Genomic DNA, 27,806 nt, shown 5'->3' with positions numbered 1-27,806 from the left:
GAGGGGGGATGCACTCAGGGCCCCAGCAATTTAATCCACTTTGGTTTACTTTGTCTCATGAGACTTTGTAGTAGAGGTAGAAACTCATGTGCACATCATGAAACAAAGATTCAGAGAAGGATATGTTGAAGGATTACAGAAAAAAAAAAAAAGGTTGTAAGAATAATAAAGCAAAGATGTGCTGCTATACTCTCATGTGTATCTCAGATGGGACAGAGCTCCCTCGTCCACCATCCTCACAGGGAGAGCCAACTTGGAATGAGGGTCCAGGCTGCACATCCACCCAGTGGACTTCCATGGGCTTTCCCAATTTCCGTTGTGTGACCCATGTTGAATCTCCCACAGCTTCTTGCTGCCTAGTGAAATGCAGTTTCCATGGCTTCCACTTGAGGCTCAGACCTCCGCTGCTCAGAGGCTTCCTGGGCATCTTTCCCTCTCCACTCACCTCTGCAGAAAGCCCCTTGATTCCAGTTTAAAGGGCTCCATGCCTCCCTCTCAAGGAATCAGTGTATTTCCTTAACGTTCCTAAAGACAGAGTGTCCAACACGCCAGGTACAGCAGAAATATTAATTGTGTGTGCAGTTTGTAAAGCCCCATGTCTCATTGCACTCTCAGCTGTTGATGGAGACCCCTCCGGACCTTGACAGGTACATTACCAGACACTGAGTTTAAAAAGTCTCAGGAGGAGACCTGCTCTCTCCTGTTTTGGGGTCACTGTGCCATGGCTCATGTTTTTCAGTCTCAGCAGGTGATCCTGAGTCTCACCAAGCTGGGCCCTGAGTGCTGAATTCAAGTCCAGCCTCTGCCTTCAGCAATCAAAGACCAGCCTGGCCCATCTCTCCATCCTCAGTCTGCCTTTGCTTACCACCTCTCTGTTTTCTGCATTAGAACTGCTCAAGCTTCTTCCTCCTCCTCATTCCTTGCTGCAGACATGTGAACATGGACAAGTCTGTTTGCCTGCTTTTCTGGAGTCAGCAGGAAAGCCTGGGGAGTGTCCTGCTCAACACTTGGCACGTGGGACAGTGTCTGTGTGTCTGTAGTGAAGGCGGTGCATGACCTGTCTGATCAGCACAGAGAACCCCAGGAGAAAACCTTCAGCCTTTAAAAATGTCCTTGCTCAGAACCTGCACAGTGGGATCCTCAGAGGCTGTTCATTAAGGAAAATTTGATGCCCTGCTACTGGGCAGGAAAAGAACCACCCAGGCCATCTCTCCCCTCTGAGGTGGAGAGTCTGGAGCGTGTTCCTGATGCACCAGCTGCTGGCCAAAACTGGCCAATTAATTTTTGCTGTATCCGTAATGGGTAAAGTTCTGAGTAACACAGCGCAGCAACCACAACTGCAACAGTTAAAGCGTAATGACAGACTGGGAAATGAAAGCAGGTCTTCCTAATGGAAACTGCTATGCAGTCTTAACTTTATGCCTCTACCTGCTCCACTTACCATCTCTGCACGGAATCTAGCACAACAGGACTAAATCTAGTCACAGCCTCTAGGCATTCCTGCAAAATAGCTGCTAAACATATTAAAAGCAAGGGTAACGTTGTAAAATTATTTACTCCAAGTTTGGGAAGTCTAGAGAGCAGGCTGTCTGTGGCCATGGTGCTGTTTGACAGAAGCTGGGCTCCCTCCAGGCACAGACCCTGCTACTGGGGGTGCCCTTGGCATGGTCCCTCAGGCTCTGCAGCCCCACACTGCCCGAGGTGGGCATCAGCTCCTGGGCAGGGGGCACCCAGGAGGCCCCCGCTGCCTTGTACGGGGTCCCTCAAGCTCCTGCTGGCTGCAGAGCTGCCCTGCGTCCTTCTGTCCTCAGCTTCTGGCAGTGAAACCTGTCTGTGTGTCCCTGCCTGGGAAGGGACCTCAGAGCTACCCCTGGCAGGGCCAGAGCTGGGGCAAGGAGAGTTCAGGATCCTCAGTAACAGCAGCAAGAGCATCCCCAGGTGCATGGGTTGGTTTGCTGCTGACAAGATCTCAGACCAGAATTTTTTGTTTCTGTAGTCCCCTGGACAAGGTTCACATATTCCTTTCACATATTTCTCTGAGGATTGTTCTGCTTAGGAGAGCCAAGCCCTCCCTCACTCACGTGTTTGGATCCTGCTCAGGGAGAGCGATGTTAAACAATTCTTTAGATCATTTATGGGGCTTCCAAGGCACAGGGCTGGTACCTCTTGCATGTTTAGCCCACAAGCAGCTCTCTCCTTGTGCGCTGCTCTGCTCCAGCAGTTATGTGAGCATGGCACTCCAGAACTGTTCATTCAGGAGACACCCATCATCTGCAGGTCACCATGCAGACATACATCTCACGGCTCTGTGAGAGCCTATAAGCAAAGCTGGTGTTCTTAGAGTGCAGGATGCAGGATTCAGAACAAAATGGGTTATGCAACACCATGCAGAACACAGGCTGGCACATGAACATCGTTTCTGCAGCTGGGAGCAGAGCCCAGTCAAAGGCACCTCTGAGAACAGCCTGCCGCTATCACCTTCGTGCCCTCCCCTCAGGTATTTATTTATCCACACTGATGAGATCCCTGGTGCCTTCCCTTCTCCAGGCTGGACTGTTCACTCAGCCTTTCCTCACAGGAGAGGTGCTCAGGTAATTTCTCCATGTTGAGATATTGTTATTTTGTCACTGCTCAGGTTTTCTCTTTGAGATGGCTTTTGCTGTCTTCTGACCATCCTTGCTGTCTTCTGCTGCTACTGCAAAGTTATACCAGACCAGCTTCTGTTGAAACCTTTGCTGGGGATTCTTTTAGTGACCTGAAGCACGCAGCCTTGGTAAGCAGCTGCAGGTGAGGTGGGGAATAAGCCAGAGAACAGAGGGGGCTGACAGCCAGAGAGCACCAGCGTGCAAAACGGGTCTGCTCCCTGGGGTTCCCCTGTGCAGCATGGCACCTCAGGAGATCAGCACGGAAATATCTGCATGGAAACAGAGGTGCAGGAAGTATTTGGAGCCTCATTCCTCACAAAGAAAGAGCAGCAGCCCTGGGCAGTGGGAAAGCTGCTGTGGGGACCAGCAAGCGCCCAGCATGGCCCAGCAAGGCTCAGCTCAGGGGGGCTGTGCTGCTGTGGGGGGGGATGAACAGCCCCCAGTATGGCCCAGCAAGGCCCAGCTCAGAGGGGCTGTGCTGCTGTAGGGGGGCACAGCCCCCAGCATGCCCCAGCTCAGGGGGCTGTGCTGCTGTAGGGGGGCACAGCTTGGGAAGGGCACAGAGGCTCCCACTGCCCCAGGTCAGGGCACTTTGCAGGGCCTCCTCAGGGGGATCACAGCCAGGGCTGCCCCCAAGCTGCTCCTGTGATGGGGAAGGGATGGGCTTTGCCTTTGTGGGTCACACCCAGTCCTGGGGTCCTTCAGAACTCCTGAGGCCTGTCCATCCCACACAAGTGAAACATGTTAGTTGCTGCCAAACAGCTGAGACTTCAAAGATAAAGCTTGTGAGAGAAGTGGTGTAAGACCAAATATTTAAATAACTTAAGAAAAGCCGCATCCCCATTTATTTCAGACTTTCTCAGAAACCACTGCAGCCAGGACATTCAGAGCAAGGAATCTGATAGAACCAGTACAGACTAGTGGGGTCAAAATGAAGGAAACTCAGGTTAAGTCAGAGCTGTCAATGAGTTGTGAGTGGAGTTAGCAGAAACTGGAACTTATTGTCCTGGGGCCAAACACAGTCCCAGTGGTGACAGCAGCTTGTGGCAGCCCAGTGAAGGTCCAGAGATCTGTAATTAAACGGCCTGATCTCTTTGGGACTGGGCTGAGCTCCATGCAGATGAACCCTGGTCCGGGCTAGGGCAGATCCCCATGTGATTTAAAAACAACCCCTGAGAAATCTACATCCACCATGATAACCTGTTCTAAGATGCAATTAACTAGAAGATTAATTGTCCTTGCTATTGAAATTGTCTCATTTCTAGTATGTGTTTGCCCAGCTTCAGTTTCCAGCCCCTGTATCTGGTTTTACCTCCAAGTGTCCCTAGGAAGGCCTGACAGTGCTGAAGGAGCCCTCAGGGAGGCTGAGCAAGGAGGCACAGTGGGGTCCACAGTGGGTGTCAGGGGACAATGAAGGGGTCCCTGGCACTCTTTGGGGGGTGGCTCTCAGCCCCTCCTGCCCTGTGACCCCTGTGATGGAGAGCAGGCACCCACAGCTGCACACAGGGCTGAGGAGTAGCTCTGGTGCATCCAACCTCCCTCAGGGGCATAGCTCCCACTGCAGCAGCCCCTGCAGCCCAGCTCCCTGCAGCAGCCCCTGCAGCCCAGCTCCCTGCAGCCCAGCTCCCTCTCCCGGTGCTGCTCTGACCCTCCTCTCTCTCAGCCTTTCTGAAATCCCCAACCCTGAGCAGAGAAGAGAGACCTGCAGCACTGGGCACCTGCCCCAGGTGTCTGTGTGCAGCACGCATTCTGCATAATGAAATCCAGTAACTCAGTAAATATTTCTGCTCTGCATTTGAAACAACTGTGTGCAGTATTCATATTTTACAGTGGTAATGAAATACTTTCTATTCCATCAGTAATTAAGGAAGATGCTAAACTGTGTAAGTAACAATTTTTATAATGTGCAGAAGAAGAGCTTACATCCAAGAGTATTTAATTGGCTAATGAGTTCACTGAACCATTTATTTTTTTCTTTATAACAAATCATGGCACACTGGGGAACTTAAGATTACTAGGGGGAAAAATACCAATGTCTTGTCAGTATTTAAATGTGTTCACATGGATATCCAAGAAACTACAAAGCAGTTAGTTCAACATACCTCCCAAGCAATCACATACAAGCATTCAAAGGATGTCCTGGGTAAGTCAGTGAAAACTAGAATCCAATTTAATGTAATTTGAAGGAGGTACTTTCAAATTATTTTACGTAACTTTTTTTTATAAGCGTACAAGTTTGATAGAGCTAATGAGAGAGATGGGGCGTGCTTAGAAAACTGTAAGTCATTTGATTAAGTTCTGCATGGCATTCTAATAAGAAAAATTAGCTGTATGCTGCAGTTAGTGTCCTCAGTGAACAGATCCAAAAGAACTGGGTGGCTGAGGAGACTTATCTTACACAGCCTTTGACAGGTGTCTCTCTAGTGCTGTTCTCTGCACATATCAGTGCTGTATGCTATCAGCAATCAGGGAGAAATAAAAAACAATTGCTGATAAAATTATTGGAATGGATAAAAGTGAATTGTTGGGATGGTAAAAGTAAGAGGTGCACTTGCTCAAGAGAACCTGATCTGGGTTGCTGCAAACACCAGGCTGAGGAGCAGCCAGGCTGGTTGCGTTGCAGCGTAAGGTGCAGTATGTACATAGGAATGGGGCTTCACTGTAATTCAGGGACAGTATCAGGGGTGTAACAGGTCTGAGCAACATCAGAGGCTGCAGCATCTGCCATGGAGCACACACTGGCTGGAGGGCATCGCTGCCCAGGCCTCCTGCTGGGCTGTGAAATGGGCAAATCCCATCAAATACGGGCAAATCCCATCAAATACGGACCCAGGGCTCCTGAGCATTTGTGTGATCTCAAGTGCCCAGCAGAACAGCCCCCACACAAACACTGTGCACAGCTGTGCACAGCTGTCCTCCCTCCATCTCAGGGGATGCACTGCAACAAGGAAAGCCCAGGGAACCCCTGTGTGTGGAGTCAGGGCTGGGTGACAGCTTCCACACAGGGACAGCACAGCTGAACACAATTCCAGCCCAAATAAGGGGAGAAATAGCACAGATCTGTGTAGTTTTAAGTTGTATGATGAAGAGAAACAGAAAATTGTTGCCCATGTGTTCTTACATGGCATCAAATGAAATGTAACAGTGACAGCAGAAAGATAAAGAGAGGGAAGTGATCAATGCACTGTGCAATTCTTCTCTCCTTCCCATAAGGACATCAGAATGACCAAAGCTCCAAAAAGTGACTGGTCAAATTTGTGGCAGAAAAAAAAAAATCTCTCCACAGCCAAAAACTACAAAGATGCTTTTTTGATTCAAAACTACCTAAGAAGCAGGTTACAACTCAGGGTGGGTAGAAACATGCTGGGAAAGAGCTTTCCTCTGCAGGCTTTGTCTCTAAGTACCTTACTGTTAACCCTCATGACAGCCTCTCATGCTCTTTACTGAGGAACAGAAAAGACTGAGAGAGAGTCAAGCAGGTGCTTGAGTGTGCTGGCTGTCTGTCAGAAGGGATCCCAGGGATGGGCAGGGCTTTGGCTGCACAGGGAGGGTCACAGCAGGACCCAGTGGCTGCAGCTGGGATGGAAACTCCTGCCTGGAGCTGGGATGGCTCTTTCCAGAGCACACCACCTGAATGGCTGCACTGAAAATGCAGCAGTGGACTCACATCTCCCCAGCCACTCCCAAGGGTGCATCTTGCCATGACTGTTCTGCTGACAAACCTGGGTGGATGCTGGAGCAGGAGCACCAGCCTGTGCCCAAGAGACATTCCCAGCAAACCCAGGACACAGAAGGGACTGGCAGCTGCCCATGCCTGCAGCACGCTGATAAAAACACACCAGAACCACGTGTCCCTGTGCTAACAACCCCCTAGGTTCAGTGTGCTCAGCAGACACCACAGCCCTCCCACTCAGGATGGTTAAATTTCCTTGGCAAAATTGTCCCCTCAAGTACATCCAAAGCTGCATTAGGAATTTCCCCTTCAGAAACCTGAGAAAATAGCAAAGCTTGTTGAGTTGCCAGAATGTGCTCTGGAACATTAAATCTTTTTAAATCTGTTATTGTAAATGTTTTTGAAAATCAATTGCTAATCAATTAGCATAACTGAGTTGAAGTCAGAGCATTTGCAGTCAGCCTGCATCTTAGCTTGAACCTTTCTGATTGTTTCCATTTGCCAAAGGGCTGGAGTTCCCAGAAGCTTTTCTGGTGGATTGGTTTGATTCAGTTCAGTTTTTTCCCACCAGCTGTGTTGGTCATGCTGTAAAAGGTTCTCCCTTTTTCCTACCAGCCTCACATTCCTTGCAGAACGTTATCCAGGAGTATCCTTATGCATAATGAACTCAGGCCCCTTTCAATTTTGGTAGGGGCACAGACAAAACTCATTTTCTAGAGATATGTGGCCAGGGATGTCCTGTTCCTCTCTCCACCCACCCGACCTCAGCCCCCAGGCACACCAGCATGCTGTCTGCAAATCTGATGGCTCTGGAAGGAGGAGGAGCCCTGGAAATGTACCTGCAGCCCCACCGTGGGTCCTTCATTGCAGCAGGTGCCTGTCTGGGCCACCTCCATGCAGGAAGGAGCAGGGAGTGCCAGAGCTCCATCGGCCCCTGCCTTTGCAGAAACCAGACCCTGTGTGTTCACCTCTTGCCACTGGAGGAGCTGGAGCTGCCTCCATCAGCCTAAGAACTGGCAAAGCAACCAGCGAGACCCAGGAAGCAGCTGTAAGCCTGACAGCCACAAGTAACAACTGCAAAATAAAGCCAACTATGAAATTCAACTCTTCCCTGTTCAAAGGAGATATTACTATGGCTGAGCATGCATTACTGAGCACAAGTTAATGCAGGCATAGGGACAATGTTGGAGAGAGGGGTGGTGTACCTGTCCAGGTGTGCAGGCTGCCTTCAGAGCAGGACACCAGGCCAGGCTGAGGCAATCCCAAATTGTGCTGCCACCAGAAAGGGCAGACCTTCCTGTTTCTCTTCGTCCTTCGCTCACAGACATCATCTGGCTAAAAATGAACTCTCTAAAGTGGTGATTAGACTTTGGGAACAAGATCTCTGACCCTGATCACATAAACAGATGACCTGAGCAGACAAGCAGGTTCAGCCAGTAGGAAGGAGGTAACTTCAGGCTCCCTCCCCACACTGGTGCAAGGGAGATGCACCCCTGGCCCATGGTGAGAGGGCAGGCCATCATCCACGTATTTCAAAAACTTTGGCTCCCCTGTACACTTCATGCCAGTTTTGCAGATGGTTGTGGTCACCCCAAGCCAACACCTCACCTATCTGACCCCGTGTGTCATAAAGCACATATCCTGAGATAAACCATCTCTATGCTGCAATAGCACCTACATAAAGGCAGGCACAAGTGCTTCCAGGCACCTTGTGTGCACCTGTAGCACATGAACACATCCCTGTTAGCATTCCTGCCGTGGCACATCAGCAGTGCAGGCACATTAGGAACAGGAGCAACCTCTCAGTGTGGTTTGGGGCTCACATCCCCAGAGCAGCAGGGCTGAGGGCCCAGAGCTACAGCCTCTGTGCCCAGAGAGGCAGAAGCAGAGAGCACCTCTGGGTCTGTCACACAGCTTTCCCCTCAGAGCAGCACATTGCAGAGTCCTGCTGTGGCCGTGGCCGTGGAGAGAGGCCCGGCAGAGCAAATGCAGGAGGAGGAGGAGGGACCCACTGCCCTGCACACCTGTGCCAGCCACAGCCCTGGTGCTCGGGCATTCCTTGAGCCAGAGGCAGTAATGCAGTTTGCTTACAGCAGATCTTAAAGGAGGGATAGTGCTTCCTTTTCTTCATAACTGTGTCTTATGTTGCAGGATAAAACATTTCCCTTCACCTTGCTGAGGGAGTGGTGCAGCCCAGGCAGTGTGACCCTGCACAGTGTGACCCTGCACCGTGCCCTGGCTCGGCGCAGCAGCCCCAGGACACATTCCATCCCACCAGCACTGAGGTCCTCAGTGCTGCACAAGCACAGCCACCCTGCCCCAAGCTCCTGAGCCAGGTAACCCAGACATTGCACCTTCATAAAAGGGGCTTGACTGAACACCCACCACACATTTTCCTCTGAGAAGCAGGTGGGTGCACAGCTCTGAGTGCACATGCCACCCCCCTTTGGCATGTCAGGTGAGCTCTATCAGGACAATCTTAAAAGAAACGAAGTCATGCTCAGGTTGGTATAAAGAACAGGATTTATTCCAAACACCTTTGGGTACAGACCAAGCAACTTGACTAAAGACAGGACCACAGCAATCATCCAGGGCACCAGAGTTGCCTAGTACAGGATAGGGTATTTGGATTTGGGATAGGGAATCTGGTATCCTGCTACTAAGCCTGTGATCCATGCAGTGTCTTTGCTCCTTGTACACAAAATTCCCTAATTCCCATACCTCCAGTCTGGAGTCTGTCTGGATTAGCAGGGACAAACAGAACACTCCCAAACAGGTGCATGATGCAGAGCACAAGGCTGGCTGGGACTGGGACACAGCAGCAGGCCTGGCACAGGGTGCTGATGTGGCCAGGCAGGATGGATTGGGGGGAAGGGGGGAGCTGCAAAAGCACAGACTGCACTGGCAGGTGGAACATGTGCACAGAAAGGCACAGCAGGACTGGAACTGCCACCCCTAGTAGAGAACGTCCTCGAAGCCGAGCAGCAGGAACTGGTGCAGGGCACTGGGCAGATGCAGCTGGGACAGGACCAGCAGCAGCCGGCCCTCCAGGAGGCTCCTGAGCGCGCAGCGAGCCAGGTGCTGCAGGGAGCGAGGTCTGTGCCCCAGGGAGAAAAGGGACTGGTAGAAACATGGGTATTTCTACAGAGAGAAAAAAGGAGCAGAGGCATGCACAGCTGAAGATATCACCCTGGGTGGGACCAGAGGTAGAACCAGACATCCACTTGCCTCACTATGGAGCATCCTCCCCATTGCCAACAGCCCCATCCCTGTGCCTGCAACCCCCCTGGCCAGCCCCAGCTCCACCCAACCCTCCCTGGCAGAACCCACCAGGGCCTGGACCCGTGTTCCTCAGCAGCGGCCTGCACTGGGTCCCTTACCTGCACCACCTCTGCTGGAACCGCTGCCAGCCAGTCCTCGGAGACGCGCACGTGGCTGTAGCTGTTCACCAGGGCCTCGATGACACGCGGGCAGCTGTGGCAGCACCGCAGCACCTGGCACGGACAGACAGACGCCTTGAGAGGCCACCTGGAACAGGGGCTGGACAGTGCTCAAGGAATAAAGCAGGGATTGATTAAAAGGCCTTCAAAGGATGCACCTTGGGCAGTACAAGAGCCTGCCTGAGGCTACACCCAAGATGGACTCCGAGTCACGGGTTGTCATATTTTTATAAGTTTTGGTCCATTTACATACTGGGGTTAATTGTCCAATTACAGCTCCAGGTTATGCAGCCCCATCCTCCCAGTTTGCTCTCCTCAATTCACTGTTGTTTGCACTTTTTGGGCCTGAAGCTGGAATGGTATCCGTGGTTCTGGGGCTGGAAAGGGATTGTTTTGTCTGACTAAGCTGTGAAGAGAGCTTGCTGACATTTTATGTAAAGTTCAGAGTTATACACTAATGCAGTACAGAATCTGGAAAATATGAAAGCTAAAACTTAAGGCATCAAGAGCAGGTGATCATCATCATTTGGCAAGATCCTGCAAGTCCCACTCACCTCACCTCCTAAAGTACTGCTCAGCCAGATGTATTAAATCTGGTGAACTCCTCTCCTTCCCTCATTGTTACCCAGGAGAGAAAAACCAGTGCAGGTATGGAGCACCAGAGCATCCCTCCTTGCAAAGAGGAGGGCTGAACCATCACTCAACACGCACAGCACGGCTGCCTTCAGCACAACCCACAGCTCCTCCTCAGACACAGAGACCATCATGCATGGCTGGAGTGATGATCTCCACCAGCTTCACTGCTGCAAGGAGCTCATAAACACCAACACTGCTTTGAACCAGACTCCTTACCTCACATTGCAGTAGTTAGAGTATGAGCCATTCCAGGGCAGGGACTGGCACTCATTTTGTGATCAGACACAGCACAGCACACCATGCCTCTTTTGAGGGCCACACCGGGGCTCAGGGATGCAGGATTGTGCCTCTTGGGCTGCAGAGACATCTGTACCTGTGTCTAGAGCAGTGCTGGGCCCATGTCAAGGGTGGCACAGAACCGCAGAGGACTTCACAGGTATTTGTACATCATCTCTGGTGTGTCCCACACTGGTGTAGGTGCAGGTGACACACCAGTGCCGTGTACCTAGCAACAGTTCAGCCTTTGGAGAGCACCCCACCCAGGCAAAGCCGCACAGAGGCAGATTTCCCTGGCTCCGGGCTGCCACTCCCCATGGCCCAGGCCAGCAGTAGCTGTCAGAGTCTATTCTGGCTGTACCAGTGATCCTCATTATCTGGCGTTAATAGGAGATTAATTAGTGTTAATTGTTGATTTTCCTGTATTTTCCCAAAGGGGAGAGCAATCTGCTGATCTCCGGGCTGGGTAATTATTGCAGTGCTCAGGAATTAAGACAGGAAATTAACCCTTTGTCTGCGGGTGTTTTGCAGAGACAGCAGGAGCTGGAGGGTGTGCCCCTGAGAAGAAACACCTCCAGAGGAAAAGGACCAACAATTTCTAGAGCAAGTAATTATGGAAACTGGGGTGAGTGCTGTCTACACAGCTTAGCAGACAAGCAGGAGAGTCATACAGCAAAACACACCCCAGGAGAAAGCATCAGGGATTCCCATGCCAATGCCGGCAGTTCTCCCGGACAGGGCAGGGCAGCCAACAGGCTGCCTTGGAACAGGCCCGGCTGTGACAGGGGGGCCCAGGGGGCCCTGGTGCTGCTCACAGCCTTCCCCTCCCGCCAGTGCCCGCACCTTGAGGAGGGAGCCCGGCCAGACGCGCACGGCGCCGTGGTTGAGCAGCGCTCGCACCACGAGCTCCGGGCGGTGCTCCCGCCTGTAGGCAGCCACCTGCAGGATGTTGTGCAGGGCCGTGTTGCCGCCGTAGTTCATGACATTGACATTGGCACCCCGGGCCAGCAGTAGCTCCGCGATTTGAGCGTTGGCATTCTTGCAGGCCAGGTGCAGCGGGTGCTGCCGGTCGCGGTCCTCGGCGTTGACGCTGGCACCGCTCTCCACCAGCAGCTGGCACACGCGGTAGTAGCGGTCCATGTCCTGGGGCTGGTGCTGCTGGGCACAGGCAGCATTGAGCGGCGTTTGCCCCTCCTTGTTCCTCAGCTCCAGCTGAGCCCCGTGGCGCAGCAGCAGCTGGACGTGCTCTGCCAGGCCGTGCCGCGATGCCACATGCAGCGCTGTGTCCTGCTCCTCCTCCGTCTGGCTGTTCACACTGGCACCGTGCTGCAGCAGCTGCTGGACACACCTGTGCGGGACAGGGCAACTTGCTGGCCATTCCTCATCTCCACCTCCCAGCTCCCACAGCTGTACCATCCCAGCTTTCCTCCAGAGTCCGAAAATCCCTGCTCCTCGTGCCCTGGAGCAGTGTTTTTAAGCCGGGATGACTGGTGAGCAGAGATGCTGCCCACCCTGTGCAGCTAACTCTGCACAGACCTCCCAAGTGTTGTCACACTTGTGCCTGCTCACACGCACGGCGGATCTGCGCGGGAACACCCTGAACATTACAGTGAGACCACTGGCTCCTCAGCTGCGCCTGCTAAGGACACGAGCTTGCAGTCACCTGCTGGAGCTCAGGGCTGATCCCGGTGCAGGAGCAGGCACCAGGGCCGGCCCGCTCTGCACGCACCAGCGCACCGCCAGGGGTGAGGAGGGACCCTCCCACACGGGATTAGGCTCGAGGGGCGGGAGCTGGCTGCTCCCCGGCAGACAGCACTCACCCGATGGAGTCGGAGCGCTTGCAGAGGTGCAGGGGCCGGTGGCCCTGCTCAGACACGGCCTCGGGGTCGGCCCCGGCGCGGAGCAGCAGCCGCGCGCAGGCCGCGCTGGCGGCCGCGCAGGCCTCGTGCAGGGCCGTCCTGCCGCCCGGGGCCAGGTCCACGGCGGCGCCGCGCAGCAGCAGCAGCCGCAGGCACTCGGTGTAGCCCCGGCCCGCCGTGATGTGCAGCGGCGTGGTCAGCTCCTGCTCGTAGCTCAGCGACCACAGTCCTGCGGGGAAACGGAGCTCAGGCAGCCGCGTCCAGCCGCGGTGCACTAACACCTGCCCTTTTCCTTACATCCCCCGAGAGACGGGTGTTTCCCCTCAAGGGACATCAAGGCCCTTCCCTGCAAGATGCTGCACTGGGACTGGCCCCAAGGCAGAGATCCCTGGGAGGCTCTCAGGCCACACAGCCGTGCAGACAGGGAGCTCCGGGGAGCAGCAGAGGCTGCTCTGGGCAGCGTGCCCTTCACCTGTGCCTCAGGGGGGACACAGGGCTGTTCTTCTTAGGGGTGCAGCAGATGGAGGGTCTGGGGTACGAGCAGGGCCGATGGCAATGAGGTGGCTGGTCCACACACCGTGTGTGAAGCATCACAAACACAAGGAACCAGGCTGTAGAGAGGTGTCAGAGTCAACTACCTTACACACGGAGATTCAAACAAGCCCTGAGCAGGGTGCAGACAACAAGCTACAGCAGAGCTGGACATCTAGAGCCTAGGAGAGAGCAAGGGGCTGAAATGTGCCAGCTCTCAAAGATGCTGACCCAGCACAACCCACAGCTGAGCCGGTGCTTTCTGCTGGCTGACAGCCTGCAGATGCTACAGGGAAAATTCTCCTTAAACTGTGCTTCTTACTGCCTACCCAAACTGAGCTGGAGATATCCCAGACTGCATGGTGTGTTCTACACTGCATCCTCTCAGCTCCTTCTTGCAGAGGCAGTACGTCACCTGTGTTTTCCAGGGCCAGGTTCAAACTGCACTGTCTCAAAGGTCTAACTCCTGTTGTGATAGCCATCACAGGCTGTCCTGTTGTGACAGGACCATCTCAAACGTCTAACCCATGTTGTGTCAGTCTGGCACAACCCGCAGTGGGAGCCCACAGCTCCCAAGTACTTGAGACAATCCCTGTGGGAGGGACCAGGGTTCCTGGATGCACTCTGTGCTCTCAGAACCAGGAACCCCTTTCCACAAGGAACACAGGGGAACCTGACCACATCCCCATGCTCTTGTTCCCGTTCCCACTGCTCTGCAAGCCACGGAGCACCCGTAACCCAGAACCCCAGCAGCAGTGCCCTGCAGCACACAGCCCAGGCTGAGCCCCACTGCAGCCGTGCCCCACAGCCCACAGCCCAGGCTGAGCCCCACAGCCCAGGCCATGCCCCGTTGCTCCCCGTACTCAGCCCACGGGGGTTGAAGCGGTAATTCTTCCACTCTTCCAGGTCACTGGTGTCAAACACAGCGCTGGCGCTCAGGTCGTTCTGAGGATCTCCGAGGATCTCGGCTATGGTGCCCTGGTCCCCAGCCAGCAGGGCCTGCCAGAACACCTGGGCAGGGCCCTGTGCCTGCCGTGTGCGGATGGGCTCCTGGCTCTTGTCTCTTCGGCCTGTGGTGCTGCCCATAGCACCCGAGCAGGCTCTCCCCAGAGAGCAGGACAGGAGCTGCCGGTGCACCCAGCCAGGCTCTGAGGCACAGCCCCACCAGCAGCCTTGTTTGGGCCGACAGTCTGCCTGCCTGCCAGCCAGCCCAGGGCGCTCACAGGAGGGGAACACATCACACCCCTCTCTGGCTCAGGCTGGGCACAGCTGAACTCTCAGCTGTTCTATTCCAGGAAGCCTTGTGACCAAACGCTGGGGCCAAGAGGCTGATAAAGGCTCTCCACTCAGGCAGCAGTACCTCAGCTCCCTCCCCTGCTGTGAAGGGGAGACCTTCAGGAAGGGCAGGGGAGCTTGAAGGGTAGAAATGGGGACGAAACATCACTAAGACGACAGAGAGGGAAATGGTTTCATGCCTACTCAGTGTGTTGCCCAGTACTGCCCAGACCACAACAGCATGACCCCAGCAGCTCCACACACATCTCCATGCCTTTGCTCACCTCTTGGCTCCACATATGTCTTCAGCACTGCCACCCATCTACCAATTGCACCTGAGACATTGGCACTAGGAAGATTTTTAAATAAGCTACAGGACAGCTAGTTTTAATCAAAGCCGAAGAAATAGTAGAAATAGGTACAAGGACGGGAAAAATTTGAGGTAATTATCCTTTAGACTCTCCCCATTTCCTCCTCTTCCTTGATATCCAGCCTTGCACAGAGCCCCTGCACAGCTTTAGTGCTCGCTTTCAGCCCTCAGACACTCCCCCGGCTTGGCTGCTCACTGCAGCGCTGCCACCTGAGCTGGTGCTTTCCTCTGAGCCCACTCGGCTCACACAGCCAGCCTGCCCACCCGGGTCACAGCAGAGCGTGCCCTGCTCACTGGCATCAGCAACGTGCACATACAGGCCACACCATGTGATCCAGAGAACATGTCAAACTGCATGCAAGGCTAGTGGAGCTCACTCTAATTTTGTGTCATGGAACTACTCAGATCATGCAGCCAAACACCAGTTAAGTGACCCCAACAGACCACCAAGCAACAATTACCAGAAGACCAGAGCAGAGTGTAAGACAGGGAACTTTACCCTTCTCAGTAATGAAAATAAATGAGCAAGTCCTATGCTGACAGTATCCAGTTTGCTCTGTGTGCAAACTTCACCTTGTCTGACTGAAATGTACCTACAAAAAGGTAAAGAAAGGGAAGCACCTGGCAGATGTTCCCACCTGATGGGACCCTCTATTTACACAAGGATATAAGCAGGTATCCCATGGGAGCCTGAGGTTCCCAGTCACACACCAGGGAGGCAGCAAGTGGTGTAAGTATCAGTGACACCAGACAGTTTACACTTCCTCTGGGCACCTTAAACTGCCAGCGAGGTGATCTGGGAAGGACAAGGTCGCTAGAACCTACCGTTAAGGTCACTGAGTTCTGGGAGCCTGTCCCTGCATGGTCAGTGAGATACAGAGACAAGCCTCAGGTAGCATGAAGGTTTGGTTTGGTTTTTGTTATGTATTCTTATCTGACAAATTTGGCAGCACATTTTTGCTCTGTGCTTGAGGAATAATCTTGATTGGTTGAGTCTTTCACGTCTTGAAACTTTGTTGGTTAGAGAAATTTCTGCATGAGGTTGTTTCACGTTATTCCATTTTCTCTGGGGCACAAACTTTTACCAGCAGAGAGACTGGCTGCTCCAGTGCCTGCCAGCCTGGCAACAAGACAGGAGTTACCACACTCAGTCCGTATTTTACTGACAAATTATCTCACTTACACAAAAGGTAACACCTTCACGTACACAAAAGTGAGTGTGATTTCAGTGATTTCATTTCTAAATAGACTGTAACAATTCAAAACCCGGGTCTTACAAATCTTGCAACTCAGTCAATAATCTTCCCCACTCTCAAGTAGCAGCATGTGCATTGGCAAGCCCACGCACCCTGTTTGTCTCTTGCTGCAGTGCATCCCCACAGAATGCTGTTGTCTGTCTCAGCACCAGGATATTTGGCCTGCTCCCCATGGAAAGCAGAGCTTTCATTTCAGCTTTGATACAGCTCTTCCATTCTCCTATGGGTGGCTTTTTCCACCAGCCTTCTGTTGAGAAAGCTCTCTCCCAGATTTGCCCTAAACCAGGACAAATACAGTTAAAGGCCTTCCCCACTTGACGCTCTTAAATTCTGGAAGTCTGCCTGCATCAGGTCACCAGGTGACAGCAGCAAGAGCAAGGGCACACCCAGGCTGCCCAGCACACCTCTGCCTTGGGCACACACACCAGCTGCACTGCTTACTGAGGAGCTTACAGACCACACTGATGAGAAGGCAAGTAAAAGGGACCAGAGAGTGTGGAAGCATATGTGGTAGCCCCAAGATGTGCCTGGACAAGGTAGAGATGGACAAGTGAGATGTATAGATGGAAAGAAACACCAAGAATGATCAGCTCCTGCCTCCTGTCACTGAGGAAAGCTTGCTTCCACCATCTTTCTCATAGACTGGATTTCTGCTCCCCTTGTAAAATCTGTGTCATGGAACAGAGCAGCATTCTGGTGTCTCTCCACCCGTGCACACTCCCCACCTCACAGGTATTTCACATCCGTCCCAGCAATCTCTAACAGGACAGTCCTGAGGATGTGCTTCTCCAACAACTCTTCCAGAGGCCCTATTCTCATTATTTCCCAGTAGATCTGCCTCATGCCACCTTCAACAAGCCTGCTACTACCTGTTGTACAGCCTTGGAGACTTCCTTCCTCACACTAAAGCTGTTCTTCTCAAGTCCTTCTTCCACCACTGAGGATTCTTTTCAATATTTTTCTCAGGTGCCTGAGCCCTATCCTTGGACCCCATCCTGGGCATTTTCTATCCCCCCATGTCCCAGTCCCTCCTACCCACCACGTTTGCTGCTGGTCCAGCGCAGCACATCGCCCCTGGTCTCGATGATGAGGTTGATGGCTGAGCTCTTAGTGAAGTATTTCTGCACCATGTCCAGGTCTCCAGTGAAGAGCGCATTCTGGACCAGCAGGTCCTGGCACTGCAGTGGCTCCAGGCGGCCGAGCTGGTGCCCCCAGCCATGTGGGCTCAGGCTGAGCTCGCTGTGCTGGGAGCTCACACTGCAGGAATCCTTCCAGGGAGCCGGCTGCAGCCGACGCTGAGGGGCAGAGCGGAGAGGAGAGGTGCAGTCCATCACAGGTAACTCACCAGAGGAGGCTGAGCCACTCAGTGAACGAGCTATTACAGAAAACACCCTCTTGGGCACGGGTTTGTCCTCTGCAGGCTGCTCCTGGGTTCCAGCTCCCCTGCATCTGGCTGGACTCAGGCAGAGGCCTGAATCACCCAGTATAAATAGCCTGGCTTGGCAGCTCCTCATCACCACCTCCCCTTCTTCCAAGAGCTTATTTTCAGCTGCTGGTTGCAATCACCAGCACGGACTAGGCACAGAGAGGGATGGCAGGCAGCCTGGAATGCTCTTTGTGCTTGCTGGCTCTGCAGAGAGCCCCTGCTCCACACAGTGCTCCCACTGAGAGTGAGGCAGAGCAAGGTGGGGCAACCACGGCAGGGAGGCAGGTGGGAGAGGGGACTTGGGAAGGGCCTGGGTCAGACTCGGGCTCAGAAGTCATAAGGTCCCAAGGACAGAGCTCTTCCCCACAGGCAGCTCCACAGGGACCAAAAGAGCCTGACCAGTACCACACACTGCTCTGGAATCAGCCCCTTCCTGGGGCAGCAAGGCTGGCTGCCCACGGGGCTGGGCTGGATACAGGAGGGCAGAGAGGGGAGCCCTGCGAAAAACAGCTTGTGCAACACTGTCACATTGGTCCCAAACTGTAGCCAAGTTCTTCATGGTGTGGCTGGAGGTGCTGGTCAAACAGGGAGCCAGACTGCTTGTGTTCCTGTTGGCAGCTGTTTCCAGAGCAGAGCAAAGAGAACCCTGAAGCTGAAGAGGGTCCATGGACCAGTCCCAGGACTGGGATCATGCCAAACATTCCCATTGCCACAGCACAGCTGCTCTGTGCCAGCGCAGCACGCCCTGGTGCTGGGCTGGGAGCACATTGTTCTCCTGAAGGATGCAGTGGCTGCATGTCCAGCTCCACTGTGGAACCCACACTCGAGCTTCGGTCTCCTGCAGCCAGGTGAGGGCTCAGAGCAGCAGCCCTGACTGGGGGAACTCTGAGCACAGGAAGTCTGGATTCCCTGAGACATGAGGAAGAGGACAAACTAAGAACTCTTAGTTCCTCTCCAACTGTCTTTACAACTTGTGCTGTTCCTGGAACCAATGCCATCATTTTCACCCAGCTAGGGGCTTGGGACAGGAATCCCAAACAAGCCCCTCTCACTCAACACTGTTCCCACACCCAAGGCCATCCAAGCAAGGTCCCTGGGAGGAGCTCCCCCACCCACTACCCCTGCTCACACTCAGCATTTCACACTCTTGGGTCTGCACATCCTTGACTGCACCAGCTACCCTGGATATTTTCTCCCATTCCCATGGCTAACAACAAAAAAATCCCTAAAACTACTTCAAACAAACCAATCAACCCAAAACTATATACAAAAAACTCACGCAGAAAGGAAAAAACAAAAAAACCACCGAACCCACAAAACACAAGCAGACTCCTTCAGCATGTCCAAGCCCTGCACCCACAGGTGCCAAGCAGGAAAGTCCACAGGGACACTGAGGGCACTGAGGGTCCTCAGCTGCAGGCAGAGAAAAGGGTGCCAGCAGATCCATCCATTTCCAGCAGAGCCATCCATTTCCTAGCCAGAAGAACAGCCAGCTGGGTCACTGAGAAAGGGACAAATGTCAGAATATAACATGTCTGTAAGTGCACCTGGGGCTTTCATCCTCACCCCGCTAATGTTTGGCCACAAGGCAGCACTGAAAAAAACCACAGTGGAGACCCTGGCTAGGAGAGTCTGAACATGGTCAGGAGGAAGAGGATAAGAACTGAATACTGCCCTGTCCTCCCACACAGGATTTCCATCCTGCATGGCTTGAGGGGGCACAGAGGGTGCCCACACAGCAGTCAGAGAGAAACAGAAAGAGCAGCAAGGCCACTCTCCCAGCCAGCACTAACCAGCACCCACAGAACCACTGCTGCTGCATCAGCTCCCTCACACCAGTCCCTCCAGTTCATGCATGGACATTCAGGGGCACAGGCTTGTCCTCAGCTTCAGAGCCAGCCCAGGACAGCTGACACAACTCCTCCAACGGTGCCCTGAGCACCCCAGCTGAAAGCCCTGTGGCTTCGGGGTCAGGAGCCTGCAGTGACACAAGTCAAGGGCTGGTCACAAAGCGATCACAGGTGAAGGCCAGGAGCCCTGAACAAGAGTTCCATCACCAGGCATGGCCCACACACCTCCATTCCCATGGACAGCACCCAGGTGCCGTGACCTGGCTGTGCCTCATCCCTCACCCCAGAGGACACCACGTCTATCTTGCCACATAAATGTCTCCATAGGGCCAAGCACTGCAGCCCTGGTGGGGGAGAGGCATGCAGAGCCTCAGAAGGAGGCTGTGGGGAGGGAGCAGCGTGCGTGGAGACGAGCCTGTAACGAGTTTGTAATATGCATGTGTGGCACGGCCCGCGCAGCGTCATCACAATGGCACAGGCACTTTCCCGCCTCATTGCCTCCCAAATGGATTTTAAATATCATTCCGAGGACACAATTATTTAAAACGCTGAACTAAACACTCACTAATGGGAAAACGGCGTGTGGCCTGCAGCAGCCATTCCTCATGGGGCCACTCTGCCCATGTCATCCTCTCCTCCAGCCCTACACCCGGCATGGGGCCACATGGCAGCTTCCTCCTCCTCTTCCTCAGAGGCCAAACATGGCACAACTGGTACCTGTGCTGAGCCCAGGCAAGCCCATTGCTCATATGAGAGCACACCTGGTGTCCCCATCCCAGTGACCTCCAGCCCCAGAGCAGCTTCCAGGCACCAGGGACACTGTGAGTCACCCCAGGGCTCCAGGTCAGGGTCACCTCACCAGACAGCAGGTCTTCCTGTCTCTGCCCAGTATGGCATCAGGTAACACAGGGCTGCACTGGGAGAGGACAAGGATGAGAGCAAGGATGCCTCCTGACCCCCTTTATATGGCCCTGGAAGTTGTGGTTCGTGGTTACAACAGAAGATTTACCTTTTCACTTAGTCTGAATACCTCCCACACCCCAGGCACAATCCTGAGCAGGGGAGATGAGAAAAGCAGCATTATTGTGGGAATCCAGAGCACACAGAGCATGAAAAGAGAAAAATCCCAAGGAAACAAACTCTTTGAGCAGCCCTTGCTGAGGAGAACACAGGTGGAGACAGCTCCAAGGATGCTCGGTGCCCTTACAGCATCAGGGGTGACAGAGCTTCAGGCAACAGTGCGTTGGTGATGGGGGAGTGCCTGCCTGACCTTTGAGCATGCCCCATCTCCTTTCATCCATGCAGGGATTCCAAGGCCAGCACAAGCTGCCAGCCCTCAGAGACAGCAGCCAAGCCCAGTCTGAAGAGAAGGGAAGTGACCCAGAGCAGCAGCATCCCCAACACGAGCAGCTGAGCACACAGAGGCTGAGAGTCCATCACTGGAACCCCGGCTGTACATCAGAGGTTCATATTTTAACAGCTTTGGCATCACCAGGGCTATCCATCACCAGCTCATTTTCCTCCTGTGCTGTTTGGAGCAGTGTCTGATGAGACACCAGAGCACCACCTGGCAGCACGGCTGCCAAGGGACACTACATGGCAAGGGGAATGCACGCAGGTCTGCTTGCTGCTGCCAGCTTCTACTGCCCAAAAAGCTCCCTCCCCTCAAACCTGCTGCCCTCCTGACAGACCTCAGCTCTGCCTCCTGCTCCTCCTCTGTGTGAGAGAAAGAGCACATGCTCTTAAGCCACTGCTCAGAGAACAAAAAACAGAGCACAGGCACTGGGGATATTTTCATGAACACTCATTCAGCACTATAGTGCTCTTTTTGAGAGGTTGAAGAAAGGGACAAAGAAAAGAAAATGTTTCTAGCCCACAGACATGCATAGCTTAGTCAGAGCACAGACGTAAGGCCAGGGACATGCAACATGAGAGTGATTTAGTGTTGCAGCACTAAAAACTTGCTGTGAGACCTGCGAGGACGTAGGCAAATCTGGACAGACTCTCTGGAGCAAGGCAGCCCCAGCACACTTTGGAAGAGAACCTGCACAAGCTCCAAGTTTTGCTCGTAGCGTAACCTGAGTACTTCTGAGCTGTTCTCACAGTGACAAGTGCTCTGTCACCGGGCAGCAGAGCCTAAAAGCAACTTTGCCCACATCTCACTGGAGCCACAAGCCCGGTGTGAAAGCAGCTGAGCTGAGACACGGCTCTCAGCAAAGCTCATCAGCTAAACACAGGGTGAGGCCTCAGGAAAAGGCAGCCTGTGTGACGCCCTGTGCAGCTCCAGGGGGACTAACCGTGGGGAAACGAGCAGGATTCCTGCACAGCAAGAGAGAAACCCCTCATGCAGGAAATGTGAAAGGGACAGCGTGGGCAGGTTCAGCACAGAGCTCCCTCATTGCAGGAGCAACTTCCTCCTCCTTCTGCCCCTCCGTGCATCTGCACCCCCTGCCACACCTCCGAGGAACGCAGAGATCTAGTAAGAGGAACGCGAGCTCAATCTCCAGCTCCATCCTTCAGGTCTTTGTTGGGAGTGGGGGGGACAGGGGGATGTGACACGAAGCAGGATGCAGAAGTGGAGCACTGGAGAACCAAGAACCTACAGCTTTAAATCCTCTCTCCTCCGGAGCTCACCCGGTGCTCGATGCTCTATCAGACATCTGCAGGAGACAGCCTCTGACTTCTCATAAACCAGTACCTTGTCCACAGAGCCAGCCAGGCACCTGCCGAGCGAGCTGGGCTGCCGGCGGAGGAAGGGGCACGGTCCCCGGGCAGGGCTCCGATCCGAGCTCCCGCTCGCTCCGCAGGGACGGATCCCAGCTCAGGCAGGCAGAGGGACCCATCTCCAGGGCAGGAGCAGAACTGCAGCTCCGGGCTCCTCAGCGCTGCCCATCCCTCGGAGCGCGGCTGAGCAGCTGCTGCAAAGGGAAAGAAGCTATAGTGAATGCGTCAAAAGTAAGGCATGTTTCTCCATTGCCTCCTCAACGATAAAGGTTTGTAAGTTAAAGTTTTGAATTGCCTCCAACAACGAACAGAAACTGGTTTATTTTAGAAAATGAGGCACCCCCTTTCCTGGTCATTAAAAGAGCTTGTAGGTGATACATGAGGCAAGCAAGCAAGTAATACACTTTTGATACATCAGGCAAACTTGGCCAGACACTGAGAGCAGCCAAGGACATTTTAGCAAGCGAAGATGAGGATCTCGACACGTTTGCCGTTGATAGGAGGTGGCTGTAATCTTGCCACGTTCAACATCCTCTGTCAGCAAGTACCTTACCTGCCACAGGGGCTGCAAAATCTACAAAACGGTGAAGTCTTTGCTGTCCTGGCTGCTCGTACGAGGCTTTTCGTGCCCCACCCTGCTGGCCTGGCTCTGCTCCCTCTCTGGCTTGCTTGCCACCTCTCAGAAGGAACCCACCAGGCAAAGACCCATCACACCAACACAGATCTCCCCCGTTGCACTCTGTGAGCCAGCTCTGGACCCGTAGTGGTGGTCACCCCTTTCCTGTGCCTTTCAAAATTATTCTTGTGATTTCCTTCTTTTTTTCTTTGCTTTTCTCTTTTATGAAGAAAAAAAAAGTTGAATTATTGCTTTGTTTTCCAACATGTAACCTCATTCATGTTTTAATCTCACTTTCAGGTATGTTTAGAGCCCAGCTCCTTTCCACAATTATGGATCAAGGCAAAACTTGCCTGTTCTCACCTTAGGCCTCCCACTCTTGGGCTGGACTCTCGCAGGCCTGCCTCCAAGCCACGCATGCAGCTGAGCATCCCCACAGCTCTGTGCCCCTGGTGCCAGCACACAGCCTCTCCCACAGCATAGCCACCACCAGGGCTGCAGGGAGGAGAACAGGTCCCTCTCCACTGCTGTCCTGCAGCCAAAGAGAAGCAGAGCCCCCAGCAGAGCCCTTGGCTCTCTCCCAGCCAGCCCCACTCCACAGCAGCAGGGCCAGAGCTGCAGGGAGATGCTCGGTGCTGCTGCTGCCTCCTGTGCCCTCCCCAGAACCAGCACACCCAGGCTGGCCCCCACCTGAGATCAGCATCTGTCACAGCTCATGAGACTCAGCAGCACCTCACAGGCTGGGGAAATCCAGGATTGCCCCATTTGCTATCACCTTGACGCTTCACACAGCTCTGGTTCCTCCTGGTACTCCCGCCCTGATAGTGGCTGTGAAGATAGGACATTAGAACCAGGCATCCAGTCCCACCCTGGAGCTGACAAAGGGCACTGCAGCAGGTTGTCCAGAGAAGTTATGGATGCCCAAGCCTCCAAAGCCAGGCTGGACAGGGCTTGGAGCAACCTGGTCTAGCAGAAGGTGTCCCTGCCTGTGGCAGGGAGGGGGACCTGCATGGGCTTTAAGGGCCCTTTCAACTGAAACTATTCTATGACCTGCACCCAGAACACAGAGCGCGTGTTTTCTTCACTGCAGCACAGATCCTGAGGCAGCAGCTCCGTGCAGGAATCCCCACACACCCCAGGAAGGTGCTGTGCTTACAGGGCAGCCAAGCAGCCACCACAGGGCCATGGCTCTGGGCACAGCACTCAGCCCTGTGGGCTCTGCGTGGACAGACAGGAGCGTGCCCATGCTCCCTTCGGGGCCCTGCATCCCCCGGGGATCAAGGAAAGGCAGTGAGGGCCAGTCAGGATGTGGCAGAACACAGGACACCCGGCCCTAGCTCAGTTTAGAGCTCTGCAAGGTAAAGCTCTCTTTAAAGGCACTGGAAGCAAGGAGAGATGATGGCCACATGTCTAGAAAGAAAAGTGTGGTTTTTTCCTGTCAGTGAAGCTCATTTTGCTTCAGTCCTGCCTATGCCAGAAAAGGAGAAAGTTTTCACCAGAAGGAAAAAAAAAAAAAAAACAAAACAAAAGAACCCACAAAAGCAGCAAAACTCAAACTAAACAACAGCAATGACAAAAACAATACACAAAAACAGCTAACAAGGAAAAATTCTCATTTGCACAACCCACCAGAAAAAAAAAAAAAAAAAAACCCAGCCAAAGGACAACAGCTTTGAAAATAGTTTATAAACATTAGAAGAACCCTTTACACAGTGCTAATTTGATCCTATTGACCCAGAGAGATTCAGCATCCACTCTGACCAGTATAAACCGATAACTTGGGCAGAAAGAGCCACCACAGTTAGGAAGCAGTTGAAGAACAGCAGGACAGTCAAAGGCAGCAGAGGTTTTTAGCTGTCAGGAATCTGAAAGCCATAGTAAGGGGTTTGGAGAACTGCAGAGAACCCACTATGCTTCCACAATGACCCCAGCTTTGCCCAGGCACACCCTGTGGCCCCTGCTCCTGGTTGCACATGGTTGTTGACAAACAGCAGCTGCTCTTCCAGCCCTCCCAAGCAATCCCCACGGCCACAGTTTAAACTGTCTCACAATTTGCGATGCCAAGATTAAAGACACGACCCGTATTGCTATGCATTTTTTATTTGCAGGCAGACCACATAGGGTTCCGCTTTCTCAGCGGAGAAAGAGCCGAGGTCCCTCCCGCAGGAGGAGGCGGCGCGCCCGGGTCACTCGCTGCTGGTGTACTTGGCCACGGCCTTGGTGCCCTCGGACACGGCGTGCCGGGCCAGCTCCCCGGGCAGCAGCAGGCGCGCCGCCGCCTGCACCTCGCGGCTGCTCAGGGTGGCGCGGCGCCCGTAGTGCGCCAGGCGCGCCGCCTCGGCCGCCAGCCGCTCCAGCATGTCGCTCACGAACGAGTTCATGATGCTCATGGCCTTGGACGAGATGCCGAGGTCGGGGTGCACCTGTGGGACGCAAACCGCGGCTCAGGGTCCCCCCCAGCACCTGCAGGGAGCGGCAGCTCCGTCCCCTTTGCTCTGGCTCCAACGGCACCCGCAGCTGCCGCCCCGAGGGTTTCAAACCGTGGGCCACTTCAAACTCAGGACAGGCTCCCATATGCTGTAGGAGTTTGGGGATTGCACTGGCAGAAGCCTCCTCACAATCCCCATGAAAAACATGGCTGTGAGGGATGGAAATGCTCCCACCTACAAGTCCTGTCTACAGGCTCATGCTGACAACTGTGGCCTAGAAAACCCATGGCCACTTCCAAAAATGCTCTCATCTCCCCGTCAAGAATCACCAGACATCTACTCACAGGGCCAGAAGCAGCTATTTCTACAGTACTGACTTTCATGAAATTACTGCTTCAGGCAGAGCTAAGCACCAGAGCTCATTCCCTCTAGGAAAAAATTTCTGCTCTGGATGCATCTCTACTACCCCTAGAATCCACCCCCTCAACTTCTAAGCTTCAGCTGGGCCTCTCCTGTACCTGCAATCACAGTGGTTTTTCTTTCCCCATCTCTCTAGAAACCCAGATTTTTCTTTTCTATGCTCTTTATGTTGCTGACATACAACAGGCAGCAGTTACCTTACATACAAGGTAATTTCTAGCAGAAAACAAACATTTACTCACCTGCTTCAGTACTTTGTAAATGTAGACTGAAAATGTTTCCTTTCTCTTTGGCTTCCTCTTAGATCTTTTTTCTCCAGAGGCAGCAGCACGACCATGTTTCTTCAATGGTTCCGGGCTCATCTTAATCCCCAACAGAACAGCCAGCAAGTGCTGTGGGGCTGGTTATATAGCACAGGACTTACCCTGCCTCAGCTGCAGCCCCCAAGAAGCAGGACAAGTACACACCTGTGGCTGATGATTCCACTTTGCACTAAATGAAAAGCAGCTGGCCTGAGAGGAGCTTGGAAGTGACAGATTCAGCTAAACTTTCAGACCTGAGAAGTTTGAGTGTAACCGGGGCAAAGAGGGACAAGAGCAGAAGCCTCTGATTTACAGGGGACAGCATTACCAGAGAAGAGCCATTCCCAGGTCCAAAAGGAGCTTGGTGAAAGGAGGGATCTTGCTTTGGTGCAAGACTGTGAATTGGAGTACTCAAGGTACTCCAGAATCAAATGGAATCACATCTGTTCCATGGAACAGGTAATGCCATCAGGGGAAACGCAGTAACTGCAGGGAGCATAGGTCCAGAGATGAAAGGATGGCACTGTAAGCATCCTGCCAGCCCAATTTCCCTGCTACCTAGCCTGCTCTTGGGATCCCACCTGCTGCACACAACAGGCAATGTCAGGAGGGGAGCAGTGGAGGGCTGACACCACAGGTGTGGATTGATCTGTCTTGGAAACCAATGATTACACTACTGAGGGTAAATGTGACACAGGATTTAGGCATAGCCAGGAAAAACGAGCAGCAGCATAGCAGGGACATGAACAAAACAGAGTTTTCTGTACGTTGGAGAGAAAAGGAAGCCTTTCAGCAGGCACCACTGCAGCCATTTCATAAAGGGGTGATACCAGTGTGCTTGTGTGGTGGGGGAACACACATTGTTTGGTGGCAGTCTCTGTGCTGGCAGGTGGAGTCTGCTCAGGTACACACATCATACTGGCACAGCCTGAGCAAATCACATCTCCCAAAGAGTGAGCCTGGGGGCCTACTCATCAGTCAGTGCTTGTGCTACTGCTTGTGCAGCCCACAGTGTTCCACTGAGTGCCTTTATTCCCAGCCTGTCCTCATGGGGAGGCACCTGGTCACCCTCCCCTGGTGCGAGTGACTGTCACAGTGACAAGGGCAGCAGTGCCACAGCCAGGTTCTTGCTCCCAGACACTGAAACCTCAGCGATCAGGCAGTGCAGGCTGCAATGGTCGTGTCAGTGCATCTGTGAAGGAGAATGGGCTTGTGGAGATCCTCTTGAAACAGGAGTGACCAGTACTGGCAGTGAGGAGCAGCAGGGGACATCACCACCTGTGCTTCCTGAGGGGCCCTGTGTTGTCAGGAGCAGCACCCACCCTGGGAGGGACATTCACCACTCCTTGCAATGGGAGCTGTGTTTCCTTGGGCGCAGCACACGGGGAGGGCTCCTGTGCTGAAGGAGCTGGGGGCTGTTGTATCCCTCCCCAGCTACCCCCCTGTTTGTGACACACAGCCTTACACAGTGATAAACACACAGCTGTCTTTTCTGAAAAAAACCCATTTAGCTGGAAGGAGCCCGTGGGTGGAGGAACAGCACCTGGTCACTCAGCATTAGGCACACGACGTCTTCACACACCAAGGGTGGAGGTGGTCCACAGAGCAGTACAGCCAGCCTTGGACCCTCAGGTTTGGGAATTACCCTCTGTTTCCCTGGACTGCATGGGCTAGAGGCTGTACAGGCTGCTGTGCTGGGCCTGCCTCATGCTGCTGCTGGTTTGTGGGGTATGGATCCACCTGCAGCACACACACAAGGGAATCCCACAAGCCTGCACCTGCCCCCTCTGGCTGTGCTAGAGCCCACCTTGCTTGTGGACAAGAGGCATGTGTGATTGTGCAGGCACTGGGTCACTTCTTTCAAGAAACGATCATCCTAGCACCTGAGGAGCAACTCTTGTAATTTATCAATAGTTTTGCTTTTCTGTAAAACCAGAAAATTCTCAGCTGAAACAGCCTGAAGTGGCACTGCCTCAGCTTGTTGCTGTCTCTGAGATCAGCGCTCCAGGACATGTCACCCACAGCTGCTCCAGCACAGCCCAACACACTGTCACCACACAACAAACCGAGGTTAAACC

General features: G+C 53.5%; 2 protein-coding genes across 3 annotated transcripts; both read right to left on the bottom strand.

Annotated features, from left to right (window-relative positions):
• Window positions 1-8,818: 8,818 nt before the first annotated feature.
• On the bottom strand, window positions 8,819-17,433 carry ASB10 (ankyrin repeat and SOCS box containing 10). 2 transcript variants are annotated; one of them, XM_074538108.1, is made up of 5 exons: window positions 17,001-17,433; window positions 12,491-12,758; window positions 11,514-12,018; window positions 9,699-9,812; window positions 8,819-9,459 (listed from the first exon to the last, which is right to left on the bottom strand). In XM_074538108.1, the coding sequence occupies exons 1-5, from the start codon at window positions 17,290-17,292 to the stop codon at window positions 9,274-9,276; spliced, it is 1,365 nt and encodes a 454-aa protein (XP_074394209.1). In that variant the 5' UTR covers window positions 17,293-17,433; the 3' UTR covers window positions 8,819-9,273. The 2 variants fall into 2 exon arrangements, with proteins under 2 accessions (XP_074394209.1, XP_074394251.1); XM_074538150.1 differs by lacking the exon at window positions 17,001-17,433 and adding an exon at window positions 13,924-16,987.
• Window positions 17,434-24,763: 7,330 nt separating this feature from the next.
• Window positions 24,764-25,788, bottom strand: LOC102061976 (histone H2B, gonadal-like). Its single transcript, XM_005496374.2, has 2 exons — window positions 25,669-25,788; window positions 24,764-25,000 (listed from the first exon to the last, which is right to left on the bottom strand). Exons 1-2 carry the CDS (start codon window positions 25,786-25,788, stop codon window positions 24,764-24,766), a joined length of 357 nt encoding a protein of 118 aa, XP_005496431.2.
• Between the last annotated feature and the right edge of the window lie 2,018 nt (window positions 25,789-27,806).

This window comes from Zonotrichia albicollis, chromosome 1, assembly GCF_047830755.1.
Source record: "Zonotrichia albicollis isolate bZonAlb1 chromosome 1, bZonAlb1.hap1, whole genome shotgun sequence".
Lineage (NCBI taxonomy): Eukaryota > Metazoa > Chordata > Aves > Passeriformes > Passerellidae > Zonotrichia > Zonotrichia albicollis.
The sequence above is the reverse complement of the archived record's forward strand: the minus strand, read 5'-3'. Positions and strand labels throughout refer to the sequence as shown.

What these genes read in the sequence shown, in the direction of transcription:
- ASB10 (XM_074538108.1), bottom strand. Translation starts at nt 17,292, where the DNA reads ATGGACTGCACCTCTCCTCTCCGCTCTGCCCCTCAGCGTCGGCTGCAG. An exon ending in AAGCGCTCCGACTCCATCGG is followed by an intron (nt 12,019 to 12,490) that starts GTGAGTGCTGTC and finishes TGTCCCGCACAG; the next exon opens with GTGTGTCCAGCAGCTGCTGC. An exon ending in TTCCAGCAGAGGTGGTGCAG is followed by an intron (nt 9,460 to 9,698) that starts GTAAGGGACCCA and finishes TTCTCTCTGTAG; the next exon opens with AAATACCCATGTTTCTACCA.
- LOC102061976 (XM_005496374.2), bottom strand. Translation starts at nt 25,788, where the DNA reads ATGAGCCCGGAACCATTGAAGAAACATGGTCGTGCTGCTGCCTCTGGA. An exon ending in TTTACAAAGTACTGAAGCAG is followed by an intron (nt 25,001 to 25,668) that starts GTGAGTAAATGT and finishes TGCGTCCCACAG; the next exon opens with GTGCACCCCGACCTCGGCAT.